At 42.2% G+C, this 15,113-nt stretch overlaps 1 protein-coding gene across 1 annotated transcript in view; it reads left to right on the plus strand.

Annotated features, from left to right (window-relative positions):
- Tenm1 (teneurin transmembrane protein 1) overlaps window positions 1-15,113 on the plus strand; it is a 784,186-nt gene that overhangs the window by 734,301 nt on the left and 34,772 nt on the right. Inside the window, exons 26-27 of the mRNA XM_005401273.2 lie at window positions 6,048-6,414; window positions 7,794-8,304. Coding sequence (XP_005401330.1) covers window positions 6,048-6,414; window positions 7,794-8,304 — 878 coding nt within the window. The remainder of the gene's footprint in view (window positions 1-6,047; window positions 6,415-7,793; window positions 8,305-15,113) is intronic.

A 15,113-nucleotide genomic window follows, 5' to 3' on the forward strand; every position in this document is an offset into this window, starting at 1 on the left:
ACATCTCTGTAAATAAAAAAAAAAAAATGAGGAGTAAAGTTCCAGACTCCAACTACCATGAAGGCAAGGGCTAGGGCGTCTACATCACCACTCATAGGGCAGATGGTTGAATGAAAAGATGTGTTAACAGATGGCTGTACTGATGAATGGCTGGCCTCCAGATGGATTCTCTGGTGTCTAGTCTGGTCTCTCTCCATCCTGTCCTCCACACTATAGAATACTGAAACACTGGTCTGATCATGTGAGCCTGCACTCTTAAGGACTTCACTGACTCCTCATCATCTATGGTTTAAGTCCAAAGGTCATGGCATTCACAGGCCTCGGAGACTTACTCCAGTAGTTCTCAACAAGGGACAGTTTTGCCCCAAGGGGACATTTGTCAATATCAGGAGACATTTTTGCTTGTCATGACTGCAGATAAGATGCTACTGACATCTAGTGAATAAAGTTGAGAAATACTGCTAAGTACTCTCCCAACCTGAAAATAGTGCCTCTGTGGAGAAACCTGGGCATAGTCCCTGGCAAACATTTAGAACTTCATTTTCCAGTAATAGCTACCCTGTTTTATGCCTAAGAAACCCCAGATCATAATCAGTTCCCCTTCCCATGTGATTCCTTCTCTCCACTATCTTGTTCATTCTCCTCTCTCTGCAGTGATCACTCTTCCCACCTTACTTCTTCTCAGTAACTTTGCTTCGTCCTTCAAATTAAGTTTACATTTCTCTTCTGGGAATCTTTCCTGAACTCCCTTCCTGTGTGCTCCCATGTCACCCTAGGTATACATTGTCATGGCACCTAACCACACTGTATTGAATGACCTGTTTCTGCATCTGCCTTCCAGATTAACTATGAACTACTGAAGGGCAGAAGTGTGTTTTATTTATTTTTATAACATTTTGTAACACATAGTAGGCACCCACAAAGCACTGAACTGAAAGACAACAGATTACAGAAAGAAAGACAAGTCCTAGAATGTCTAATAAGCTTTGATCTTTTCAGCCAAAAAAGAAATCAACCTTTAGGGTCAATTCCAAAAGGACAAAGGGGAGTCCTGTGTGGTGGTACATGCATGTATTCCCAGCACTCAGGAGGCAGAGGCAGGAAGATCACAGTGAGTTCAAGGCCAGCCTGGATTACACAGTGAGATCCTGTCTCAAAAAACAGCAGAACAAAACAAAAGAAGACAAAGGGGAGCCCTAGACTTGGTGAGAAAGAATGAAGAGAACTGTGGATGGAGCTCAGTGATAAAGAACTTTCTTAGCATGCATAAGGTCTTGAGTTCAATCCCTGGCACCGCAAAGAAAAAGAAAAAGAGTATGTCTATTCTTCTGAATGAGCCATCAGTTGGCATAGGGCTTAGGAGCACATGTGAAATAGGCATATCAGTATTCACCCCTCAGATGTAGACCAAAGTAGAGAAAATATTGTAATTGTAGTGCAGTTGGTATGAGGGTACGACAAAATTTACAAAAGTGATATATGGACAACTGGACAAGTAAAGTCTGGAAACAATTGAAATGGAATTATGTTCAACAGGCCTTGATTCCTTACAGCTCTAAAGGTCTGTGAGCATGAAGTTATTACTAATATTGATACCACTCACTGTACCTTACTATCTGCCAGACATATTACATCATTGTAGCATACAATAAATGGATAGGCTATCTTTAGCCTCTGTCCCTTGTTATAGGTGAAACTAGAGATGCCTAACAGATAACCTGATTTGCCTAGAGTTACACATTGGAAGGGAGGGGACGTGGAGTCAAATTGTGAGAGAAAATTTAAGTGTACTGATGATGGTTTGTGTCTACAATGTGGGAGTAGGTTCATAATTGAGGAATTTTCTAATTGAGTCTAATCAAGGCTTGGTATTTATGTATTGCTTTTACAGATAGGCTTTCCCTATAAAAGTCTGATGCTTTATACACTGCTACTTAGGTCAAAATTAGCTGGCTCTTTAAAACAACTATGGTACTGGATGACCTGAGAATCAACTCCCTTCAAGGCAGGATTTCAATTAGCAGAAGACATAGCGGCTGTCGAGGGGTGACATCCTGACCAAAAGCCTCTTTCTGCTCAGGGTTATTTCTCAGAGAAGGCTGTTGGGAGATGGGCCTGTTCTACCAGCTGGTGGCTACACCAGTGACCTTTAATGCTAGTTGAGCTTAAATACATTTTGACATTTCAAACAAATTAATGTATTTTTACAAGGTGGGGCAAGCACCACAAATTAGGCCAAATGGTTTGCCTGTAGGCCAAGTCCCTGGGCAGAGTTTACAAGGCTGTGCTATAACTCATCAATCTCTTTTTGCTTCCATCCCAAAGGGAAGGGTTTATTCCCCACCCTCTGCCCCCGAACCACTCAGACAGATTTTTCCAGCAGCTCACAGAGGTTATCCTTAGGCTCATCTTAATATCATATTATTGTGGATTCTCTCTGCAATGAATAGATGCTAAAATTGACTGCTAGAATTAGCTCAAAGACTCCATACTATATTTTAGGTTGTATATTATGAAAATTCCTTATAGTAAACACTGTGTCTCTTCTGGGTGGGTGTGAAGCACTAGTTCTTTGAAAAATCACCTGGAAATAGGAATATTTAGCACGAGAAGGAAACAAAAGGAACTGACGATCTACAAGAGGTGAAAAGGTCCATCTTCTGAAAAGCCAGAACCCTTGACTACTAAGTAGCTATACATCTTTCATCTAAGCAGATTTCATAGACAAGTCATGCAGCAAAATCAAATGGGAATTAAAGAGATTCTGTGTAGATGGTATAAAAACTGTCTCAGAAGCACAAAGGCCACTTTAGTCACAGGAAACTGCCAGAGGGTGGCTTATTTGATAGAACAGAAAACAAACAGACACAATAGCTGGTGTATTTTGGAGGCAATATTAAATCTAATAAACATCACAGCGATGGTATTGCTTAAATCAGGTTGGGCAAGTTGGAGAATTTAACAGCTTATTTCCCAACTACCAGCCTGTGTCTCAGAGGCAGCCTTGAGAGCTGAGAATAGAGTCCAAAATATGCTCTTTCTCTTGCTCCTGCCGTATGTGCACTGTCCCCGGCCTCTGCCCCGGCCTCCCAGAGTGGGGATAATTAGAGCGTCATTTCCACCAGGCTTGTTTTTCCTGGGTCACTGACTTTAGGCATGATCAAAATAGGAGTGGTGCACTGAAATAAATTCTTTTCCTCTTCCTCAGCCAGACCCAGGTTATTTCCTGAGGGACCATGCTCCATAGGACCAATGCACTTAGACAGTTTCTGTGCAAGCACAAGGTGCAGTTTCTCTACAAGATAGAGGTGCAAGGTGGGGGCATGTGGTGGAGGAAGAGTCAGTGCCCTCCACAGCGGCAGTCACTGGTGCTGTCTTTTCATGGCAGGGCACTGACATGTAAAGGCCTGAGACAGATGTGCTGAGGAGCACATCACCGCAAACTGCTCTGGGAGCTGTTAAGGCTGGTGCTTAATGTTTATCCAATGGCCTCAGTCAGAAAGGCTCTGTAGAACATGCATAACACAAGCTGAGCTTTATACTCCATTAGCACTCAAATGCCTAGCTGCCCAGAGGCATATGGTACTGACTAGAGAAGGCCAGCCTACGTAGAGGTGGAGGTAGAGGGCACAGAAATGCTGGGACAGAATGAGGTCACCAGGTGTGTGGAAAACACTCAGAGGTAAGGACCAAGGGCTCCGCATGGTACAAACGAGAAAGTTAAAGCCAACCTTTGTCCTCTTCGCAACATCACCGGGTGCCCTCGCATATGAAATACAGGTACAGGGGAGGGAGGACCTTCTCCCAGACTTCAGAAACAGCCCTTTTCCATTTCATTACTGACTCACTGTAAGGCCTGTTCCAGCTGGGGAAGTAGTGGGCCTCAGAATGCAATGACAGCTCATATCTTGTTTCCAGACTTTCAGATTCCATGAAAAAAAAAAAAAAAGCCTTACTAGAGCTTTCACTCAGAGCAAAAAAAAAAAAAGAAGAGTAGCTACATTACTTTTAGTATTCTGACCATGAATGGGACTTTTTTTTTTTTTTTTTGCCTTTCTCAAGCCTAATAGGAAAGAGAAAGAAACCAGTGAGAGGTGAGGTGGGAAGTGGCATGGAACACAGCTCTCTGCTAAGTGCCCAGGGATAAATAGGAACTATCAAGGAGATGTCAGGGCGGACATGGAGAAAACTCCTGTAGAGCCATGTCTATTAGCCTGTGTTGTCCCCAGTGCTAACACAGCACTTGGCACAAGACATGCTGGATACATGTGTGTGAGCACGTGCATGCACACACACTCCTTTTGCTTCTGCCTCTTTAAAATGTCTCAAATCCATCTCCTCTCCATTCCCTCTGTGACCATCCTAATTCAGGCGCCATGATCCCCCACCTGGACCACTGAAGGAGCCTCCTGTCACCTACCTCTATTTCATCTGTGCTTGCAATACAATCTCAGCAGCCAGTGCGATCCATCGAAAACCGGGTGTGACTACATCGCACTTCCATTTGAAGCCCTCAGTGACTTACTGTAGTCATCATAATACAAACAGACATGTGTTTCCTCCGTTACCCAGCATATTAATTTGCTAGGGCCGCCATAACAAAGCATCACAGATGGCGTGCCTTAAACAACAGAAACTTAGTCTCTAACATTTCTGAAGTCTAGAAATGCAAGATTAATGTGTAGATATGCTTGGTTTCTCCTGAGGCCACTTTCTTTGACATGCACACGGCCAGCTTCTTGCTGTGCCCTCTTAAATGTGTCTGATCCCCAGTCTCTTTCTCTTATTATAAAGACATCTGTCCTTTCAGATGAAAGCCCACTCTTATGATCTCTAGTAATCTTAATTTGCTCTTTAAAGGCCCTATCCTCAAACAGTCATGTTGGGAGTGAGGGATTCAATATATGAATTTGCAGAGAACACAATTTACTCCATCATAGTTGGTCACTTCCTTTCCTGGTTTGCATCATCCAGTGTTTCCATTTGCTCAACCTATATTAGTCCTAATGAATTATTTGCTGTAACCTGGAAGCATGACGCTATCTCTAACCCCTGGGCCTTCATCTATACTGTTCCCTGTACTCACACAGCCCCCAACTTTGGTCCCTCCTCAGTATCCACCCCTGTCCACTCCTACTGGTCCTTTTTGCCTTTGCTTAGGTACCACCTTTTCTGATCATATCCTGTCTCATGGCTAGGTGAAGTGTTTTCATATTTTCTCTGCTGTCTCATTACAACATAGAGAATGATACTAATAATTCCACTAAGGGCTCTGCTAGACCATTAATCATCTGAGGGCACAGGGAATGTCAGTCATTTTTTAATCCCCAAAGCCTAGCATGAGGCTTAGCCCAGAAAAGTTACTCAGCAAAAATCCAATGAGAGAACAAACCAACCTGTTTCTTTGCTATGGATAGAGGCATCTGGAGTGAGCTGAGCCAACTAATTGAGAAGTAGCTACAACTTAGGATTTCAAATCAACAGCTGATGAACTGTGCCTGAGTAATTCACAGGAAGGAGGTTGGTTGTATGTTAATGGCAGATCCTGTCCCCAAAGGCCACTGATTGAGTAAGCTCTGCTTTCTCCAGCGCAGTGAGAGAGAGTTATGTATTGCAGCTATCCAGAAATCCTTGAGCAGCGGGGCTCAGAATCTCCTGGAGGGCTGTTAAACCAGATGGCTAGATACCCACCTGCAAGGTTTCTGATTCAGTAGGTCTAGGGTGGAGCCTGAGAATTTACATTTCTAACAAGTTCCCAGATGATGCTGATATTACTGTTGGTCCAGAGACTATGCTCTGAAAATCACTGTTCTAGAAGCTTCTTCTGAAAGTACTGAAATAAATTCACATTATGTTAGATATGGCATAACCGGCAAATATGTTTAGCAGAATATATGTTTAACCACCTCCTCCACAGCCAGACAACACCAATGCTGCTGAAATTCATAAGAGAAAGGGCACCAAAAAAAAACAATTTTTCTTTCAAGGTAAAACTGCCTCTGGGAAGATATGGTAACCTAATGGTGTGTGTTCTGTCCTTTTTGCAGGTGCGATTAGAGTGGCCAACAGACCTTGCAGTCAATCCCATGGACAATTCATTGTATGTCTTGGATAACAACATTGTGCTGCAAATTTCTGAGAAGAGGCGAGTGCGGATCATTGCGGGGCGCCCCATTCACTGCCAGGTGCCAGGCATCGATCATTTCTTGGTCAGCAAGGTAGCAATTCACTCTACTCTGGAGTCAGCCAGGGCCATCAGTGTCTCCCACAGCGGGCTGCTCTTCATAGCCGAAACAGACGAGAGGAAAGTAAACCGCATTCAGCAAGTGACCACCAATGGGGAGATCTCCATCATTGCCGGTGCCCCCACTGACTGTGACTGCAAAATTGATCCCAACTGTGACTGTTTTTCAGGTATGACCTTTTTAGCAATTCACCAGCTCCCCCTCTGTTTTCAAAAGAAAAACGTGTATCAGAAAAGTAAAAAACAAAAGTGTTCCTTATAAACTGATGTGGGCTCGTGGAGAAAGTATCGGGTTGGAAGGCAAATCTCCTTGTTCCGCCAGCCGACTCACTGAGAGACCCTAGGAATGCCACAAACCTCTGCATAACTTATGCATCTTATTTGTTAAATCGCAATGGGCACATGTCTCAGTTACATTACCATGCTGTTCTGAGAACTAGTCTAAAAATATGTTTTCGGACACTGAAAAAAACAAAGATCATTATGCAAAGGTAAGATCATGTCATTATTTGTATTTTTAAAAATGGAAAAATAGGTAAAATCCACTTTTACTGCTTTAGCTAAGAAAAAAATACTTTCCTTAAATGACTGGTTTCCAGATTAAAAGCATGCACTATTCAATCCTCAAAGACACCATAATAATCTTTTGGGATAGATGGAGAAAATTAAATACCGCAATGGAAAGTTCTCGGGCCATCAATCTGTTACATATTATTATTAAAATGTCAAACTTTTTCCAAAACCAATAGTGTCTTTTACTTTTAATTTAAATGAGGGGGAGTCTTTTCCAAAAAACATGGCGTGAGATAGCAAATAGACCTCTATATGTTAACAGGTGAATTTATTCTTGGGATGTGGAAATCCCTCTATTAAACTACTCAGCCAGGCCAAAGTGATCCACTTAACTTTTACCCTTCCTTAGATCAGAGGAATCAAGAGCCAGAAATTGGGTCAATATGACTTTTTGATCAATATTTCCAATTTTTTCTGGGCAATAAGTTTTATGGATATTTTACTAATTTGTATCTTTCATTCAAAGCAAGTCTAACGTTTATTCCAGTTATCAAATTTGATGTTCTGAGTCACTGTGGCACTTACAGACTTAGTGTACTTTGACAGTGTGACAACGGAAGTTAGCAGAAGAATGGGCCTTTAGGTGTGGTACTACTAAAAAAATCCTGAAACAGATCCTACAAGCATTGATAAGCATACGTTTCGTGTATTCCCAGCCAACTTTTATGCAGCTATCATTATTTGCTGTGCTTGTATCTTGCAATACAATAGAGTCTGAACAGCAGGATTGAGGATTTCACAAAACTGGTGTAACTGAGATAATTACATCTTACTGTTCATCTTTAGTGGTTCTGACTCAAGAATTACAATTTTTTGAATAATGGGTTTCAAAATTGTCAAGGGGGCCACGCAGAGAATATGGGTTCGCTGATTATTCCCTTGAAAAATATTCTCAGCGCACAGTGCTTCTCTCTGTGGGATGGTCATATAAATGCTTGTGGTGCCAATTAGTAAAATCAGGGCCTTTCTGCCACAGGTGATGGTGGTTATGCCAAAGATGCGAAGATGAAAGCGCCTTCTTCCTTAGCAGTATCCCCTGATGGTACCCTCTATGTGGCAGACCTTGGGAATGTTCGAATTCGTACCATCAGCAGGAACCAAGCCCACCTCAATGACGTGAACCTTTATGAGATTGCCTCACCTGCTGATCAGGAGCTCTACCAGTTCACCGTCAATGGAACCCACCTGCACACTCTGAACCTGATAACAAGGGACTATGTGTATAACTTCACCTACAACGCTGAGGGTGATTTGGGTGCAATTACCAGCAGCAATGGCAACTCAGTGCATATTCGCCGTGACGCAGGCGGGATGCCCCTTTGGCTTGTGGTGCCTGGTGGGCAAGTGTACTGGCTGACCATAAGCAGCAATGGAGTCCTGAAAAGAGTGTCAGCCCAAGGCTATAATCTGGCATTGATGACCTATCCGGGAAACACAGGACTTCTAGCTACAAAAAGTAACGAAAACGGATGGACAACTGTTTATGAGTAAGTTTCTAATTCTCAACATAGTTACTGTTAAATTTTTATTTGACGTTGTGTTACCATAGGAAAATGGTTTAGTAATTGCTAGGTGTTGTGTGCTATTTTCTCCTAACCGTCAGAATAAAAAATAGTCACAGAAAAAATGTTACCCAGCTCCTAAGGTTTGGAACACTTTTCCAGAGCAATTTGTAGAGCATAATAATAAAAGCATAGACTGAACGAAGAAGGAATCAAGTGTGGAGCTGCAGGAGATAGGAATGAGGTAGAAGTCCATATTCCTGTACTCAAAAAATTTACAGCATACCTGAGAAGACAAGGTAAAATTGCACTTAAATAACAAAAATAGAGAATCGTTGTAAAGCAGTAAAGAAGTAGTGTGATCCGACAAGTACTTATTGATCCCTGTGGGGTTTAATGAATGAATAAATCAATGTGTGACCTTCGCAGCCCAACTCAGTGTAAGTTTCTGGGGGTGGGTGGGTAGGACAGAAGTTAAAATATAAGCAGTGGACCCTGAAATGTAAGTGTAAAGTTACATGGAGCAAATCTTGAATAGCGGCTCCATTCCATTGGCTGCTTCTGTAAAACATGGAGCCAGCAAAGTGAACCTGTACAGGCTTGGGCTTCCTTGGTGTCCCTACACAAGTCAAAGAATCTGGGACATGTTGGCACTTACAGATGAGATCTGTGATAATTTAGTTTAACTTGGAACTGACACAAAGTGTGTCTGACAGTAAGCTACTAGGAAGTGTCAAACACAGAAATAGACTATTGTCCTTGCCTTTCAAAGCATGGGCAATCTTGTTTGCAAGTCAGTCCACTTAGCAAGCTAGTCTACCAGCACACAGGAAGCATTTTCCCCACAAAAGAAATTTCTGAATCTTTAACCAGTGCACTTAGTTAAATAAACAAAAGATTCCAAGGAATCTGAACCCAGAGCCTAGAATAATATTAAAATTGAAGACTGTGAGAAGTGGAGATATTAAATAGAAGGGTTCCAAGTGTGATTTCCCTTGTGAGGATGTAGAGGATATGAAGAAAACATGTCCAGTCCCTAAAGGACTCCTAAGGAACAAAACAATTGGTCTTCACATTTTAGATCATTCCCCAGAGAAATGCCATTTATACAAAAGAGCTGGATGGCCATTCTGGTTTCACTTAGAACATATATATAATTGCTTCTGTTGCAGGTTTTCCTTTGTTTTTGAAGAAAGTTCTCTTACATCTTAAGAGCTGTAATAAAAGTTACTGTTCACTAGTGATTTACTACATATTATAGGTACTGGGCTGTGTAATTAACATACGCTATTCATTTGACTCCCATAATAACCTGGGAAAGGTGTTCCTAGAGTGGCCATTTTATGGATGAGGACACTATGGCACAAAATGGTTAACCTGTCCTAACTCACACAAGGATTCAGAACCCAAACCCCAACAGTCTGACTCAAGAGCCCACATTTTAAACTAAGCTAGGCTTAGGAAATTAAGTTTCTAATAAGAGATTTTAATGTCTTTTTAAAAACTCATGACAGATCACTTTGCAGCTTGCAGCTGATACTAATCAAACAACTATTTTGAAAACTACTGGTTGAGTGTAGTTCTTCCATAATGAATGGCTGAAGTATTAACTAGATTTCAAATAACTAATTCAACCCTTCTTTTGTTTATTCAACAAATATTTCCTGAGCAACTACTAAGTGCCTCACAACTTCAAAGGTCCTGGGGATGCAAAAACACATAAAAACCCTTACTTTCATGAAGTTTAAATTATAATGGAAGGAGACAAGTGAGATAGAACTTCAACAGTGATAAATTCTATGGAGAAAAACAAAATAGGGTAAGGGAGACCAAGCTTGTGGGGATTTTATTTCAGATTGTCTCTAAGAAGATGACATTTGATCAAAGACCTGTAGAAAATGAGAGGGTGAGCATATGACTATCTGACGGGAAGTGGGGAACAGCACTGCAGCAGGAAGAAGGTCAATGTGTTCAAGCAATAGTAAGATGGCCATTTGTGTCTGGAGTGGAATGCTTAAGAGTAATAATGGGTGATGAAATCAATTAAGTAGCCAGAGCTACTTCATCTAGCGCCTTATAGTTCACTATTAAAACTTCATCTTTTACTCTAAAAGGTAGCTCCACTGAAGAGTTTTGAGTAAAGTCACAATGTAATCTGACTTAATATTTTTCAAGAATCATTCTGAATTGAAAGCAGCCTCTGTGGTAAACTACAGGTGCCCAGCTGGGGCTTAGAGAATATTGCTGTAATAACCCAAGCAAGAGACGGGGGCTTGGGCCAGAGAATAGGAGCAGTAAGAAGTAGTGAAATTCTAAATACATCTTGACAATAGAGCCATCAGCACTTGTTGACAGATTAGATTGTAGTTTGTGAGAAACAGAGCTCAAACACAACTGTAAATATTTTGACCTGAGCAACTGAAGGTGAGGTTTCTATTTCCCAGAAAGGAAGACGGTCAGACAGTGGTGGCAAACATATGGCACGCGTGCAGCAGCGGGCTATTTGTTGTCACTGAAAGCTCTAAAAGGTTCACTATCATTGATGTAAGGAGTGCGTTATACTGGAGGTTCATGAGGTGGCGGTGAGGAATTCAGTGTGGGATATGATCAATTTAGATATACATCTAAGTCATGAATGAGACTGATGAGTCTCGAATTGAGCAGAGAAGCTGGAGAGTGACATTTAGGATTCACCACTGTTTAGCCATGAGACAGGATGAGATCTACATGAAAGTAACTATAAACAAGGAAGAAAAGATATCTGCAGACTGATACTGGACCGCTTCAGTGTTTTTATTTGGGGATCTGAAGAAGTGGCAAAGGAGTCTGAGAAAGAAAGGGCCAACAAAATAGGAAGGAAAGTAGGAGAGTAGAACGTCCTGAAAGCCTACTGTTTGTCCTGCTGGGTAATTTGTAAATAATAGTTCTAGAGGCAAAGACATCCAAATCTAAGGTGCTGGCAGGTTCATTGCCTAATGAGGGCTGCTCTCTACTTCCAAAGTGACACCTCTGACTGTGTCTCACTGTGTTTTCCCCAAACTTACTGTGTTTCTGCCCCTTGCTGTGTTTTCCCCAAACTTTTATAAGTATACTAATCCCGTTCATGAACACAGAGCTCTCACAACCTAATCACTTTCCAAAGGATCTAGTCTTATTGCTATCACAGGGGAATTTAGGTTTCAGCATGTACATTTTGGGGGCTGTCTTAGTTAGTTTTGTGCTACTGGGACACAGTACCTGACACCCACAACTGAAAGCAGGAAAGGTTTACTTTGGCTCATAGTTTATAGACGTTTCAGTTTATACTCTCTGGCTCCAAGACAGAGGGGCATGGTGGAGGAGAATTGCTCATAGCATGGCAGCCAGGAAACAGAGAAGGATCAAAGGAGAAGCAGGGAGATAGACCCTTCCAGACCACACCCCAAGTGACCCCACTTTATCCAGTTTTCACCTCCCAACATTATGTTTAGCTATAAATTTACCAGTGGATTAATCCAGCGATGACTTCGAAAACCCCATGATCCAGTCACCTCCCCAAAGCCCCACCTATAAATGCATGAGATATTGGGGAAAGTCTAGATATAAACATAGCAGGGACATATTCAGATGCTATCACCAAGTAAAATAGGTGATTCAAGAAGGAAAGAATGCTTCACTGTGTCAGACATTCCTGATTAGTAAGATAGGACTGAGGATTGACTGTGTAGTTTTGTACTATGGAGATCATTGTTTATCTGGGGAACAGGTGCTGTGTATCAATCAGCCTTTCTATCACTTCCACACAATACTTGAAACCCACAGTTTAAAGGAGGGGTTTAATTTGCTCGGGTTTCACTCCATGACCAACTGGCTCCAAGTAAGAAACATCCTAGCGGAAGGGTGTGGCAGAGCAAAGCTGCCTAGTTCATGGCATCAAGGAAGAAGAACAGCAAGAAGGTGCCGGAGAGCAGTGGTGAGGGACCAGACATAGACCCCAAGGTGATGCCTCCATGGCCCACCTAGACATACCTAGAAATATACCAATCCCAGGGGCAGATTCCAAAACCTATCAAGTTTAAACTCTACCTTACCCACCATGTTCTGTGACCCAGCAGGGAACTGAAGCCTGAATAGAACAGGTTTAGGAGAAAATGGTAGCTGAGGTGGGTGTGTCAGCTTAACTATGTAATTCCAACACCCTAGGAGGCTGAGGCAGGAGGATTATAAGTTTGAGCCCAACCCAGGCAATTTAGCAATTTAGTGAGACCCTGTGTCAAAATACAAAATAGGTGAGGATGTAGCTCAGCATGAAGGTTCTGGATTCAATCTCATTACTACAAAAAGCAGACAGACAGACAGACATAAAATGGGAATATAAATATTTATCACAAAATAATTCATAATATCCAAGAAGTATCAACCCAAGTGTCCATCAAGTGATGGATGGAAAAATAAAATCTACTGTACTCATATCATGAAATATTATTGCATTATAAAGAGTAATGAAGTCTTCACACATGCTACAACATGGATGAATCTCAAAAGCATGAAGGTAAGTGAAAGAAACTGGGCACAAAAGAATAAAGTACATGATTCTATTTATATAAAGTGTCCCCAAAAAAGGCAAATCCATAAAGACAGAAAGTAGATCAGTACTTGTCAGGAGTTGGGGCGAGGAGTGAATGGGGAATAGTTTAATGGGTACAGGGTTTATTTTGGGGGTGATGGAAATGGTCTAGAAGTGGTGGTGATAGTGGCATAGCATTGTGAATGTTTTTAACACTGTGGAAGTCATTGAATTCTACTCTCCAAAATGGTGAATTTTATGGTATGTGAGTTACATCCCGATAATAATAAAAAGAAAGCCACTAGAAGGAGAGACATTGCAGATGATGAGTTGCGAATGATTCTGAAGAGCTTTGCTGCACAGAGGAACTTGGAAATAGGAACTAGAGAAGCAATGGAGTAGATAGAAGATTTTTTCTTAAAAAATGAGACAAATGTATTTGTTTGCCAATAAAAATGATGTAATATAGAGGATTGACAATGCAAGACAGAGAAGAAGCTGTTACCGGCAGATCAGTTTCTGTGCATTGGGAGCACATCGGTGCAGGCACTGTGCGGCAAGCGGGATGTTCACAAGGAGCAGAGGCCCAGCCTGTTACCAAGACACGGCCAGCACTAATGAGAAACTTTCAACTAACATCACTGCTGAATATGCAATCTTGAGCCATTAAGAGATGATAAACACATGTATCCACGTGAGAGCAGTCATGGATTGTATGGCCATAAAGAGACATTAGAAGCCATGAAGAAACAGAAGTCCAGAAGAGGGGAGTCACTTGCCCTTTCACACTGCTAGTTGGCTGGATCTAGAGTCTGGTCATCGAGCTGTTCCCGCGCTCCTTCCACCACTGGCACGCTGCCTTTCAGAAAGAGAGGAGGAGCATTTGCGATTCTGAGCATGACCTTGCAAAGTCTGGAGAGCTAGGAGGATGTAGCAGGAAAAGAAGACTGTGGAAGCACCGCGAGATTATAAGGAAAGACGACAATTTCTTCCTTCTTCCATGTCCAGAATTATGCTGAAGCCCTCAGAGGAAAATAGTGCCTGTTAAAAGAAGACTGTTTTCTTCCTCCTAGAGCAATCTATTCTGGTGCTGAACCACAAGGCCCTAACAAGACACAGTCAGGTCCCTTCACATGTGTATATAGGAATGAGGAACTCCCTGGCCTTTATAAGGTGACCCGCTTCTCTTACGGTTTTCTCTGTACACATCTGACTTCCTTCATTTATGCCCTCCAATACTTTAGCCAGCTCTGAGCAGTCCTTTCAAGTTTTTACCTTGTCCTTCTGAAGACGAGGCACACAAAACTGGACCTCCTGTTGTAGTCAGGGTCAGAGCAGTGCTAAGGTTGGTGGAGGTTGCCAGGCCACAGATACTAGACCTTCCTGAAATTAAATAAATAAATAAATTTTTAAAACCTCAAGTATTTCTCTGAGGTGAGAAGGAAGCCTCTTTCTATGGCCAGAGGAGCCAATTTTTTTTGCCAAGTTGGAAATAGAAATTGTGTTCCGAGATGAGAGTGAGAGAGAAACTGAAACAGAAGAAGAATTTGGCAGGATGGACAACTGTTGTGTGTAGACAGCCAAGCCAGTAATCCATTCAACTTTCAATTATCTGCAGCTATTGAGAGGAGGAATGACGCAAACGAGCCTGAGCAGTGGATCATCCAAATAGGATTTTTAAATGCGCCTTGTGTAGTGATAGTATGTGGCCTTTTACTGTGTGGTGTCATGTTGTTTAAATATTTCACTGATTTTCATAATTCCATTTGACTTGCACCAGAATCAAAATTGCACACTCCAAGTATTAGCACCTGATGCCTCACTGCCCACAAGCGTCCTGAGTGTCGGGGGGCGGCGCGCGTCACTGACCACAAAGAAATGGCTATCAAGGAAATGATTGTCCAGGCAACCATACTGGCACAGTGAGGCAGGTATTCGGGCCTGGAGAGCTAGTGAGGGCCTAATTGCAATGAACTTATCACACAAGATCCAAACGAAAGGTCCTCATACGACAGGCAAGTAAGTCTTCTTCCCTCACAGGACTGTAAGAGCAGCCATGATGCCTCTGCTTGTTTGATGCCTGGCACTGCCCTGGCAAAGGTTTCCATTGTGCCAAATGGGAAATGTCCCAGGTTAAGGCCAAAACACTAGGTGCATCAGTGCTGCTGCTCCAGGCTGAGGTGACAGTTCCTCAGGCCCCTTTCCCTTTGGGGAAAACCCTCCCACTAGAAGGAGACTATAAGATCTA

The sequence above is a fragment of the Chinchilla lanigera genome, unplaced genomic scaffold (genome assembly GCF_000276665.1).
Source record: "Chinchilla lanigera isolate Chin_1 unplaced genomic scaffold, ChiLan1.0 scaffold00072, whole genome shotgun sequence".
Lineage (NCBI taxonomy): Eukaryota > Metazoa > Chordata > Mammalia > Rodentia > Chinchillidae > Chinchilla > Chinchilla lanigera.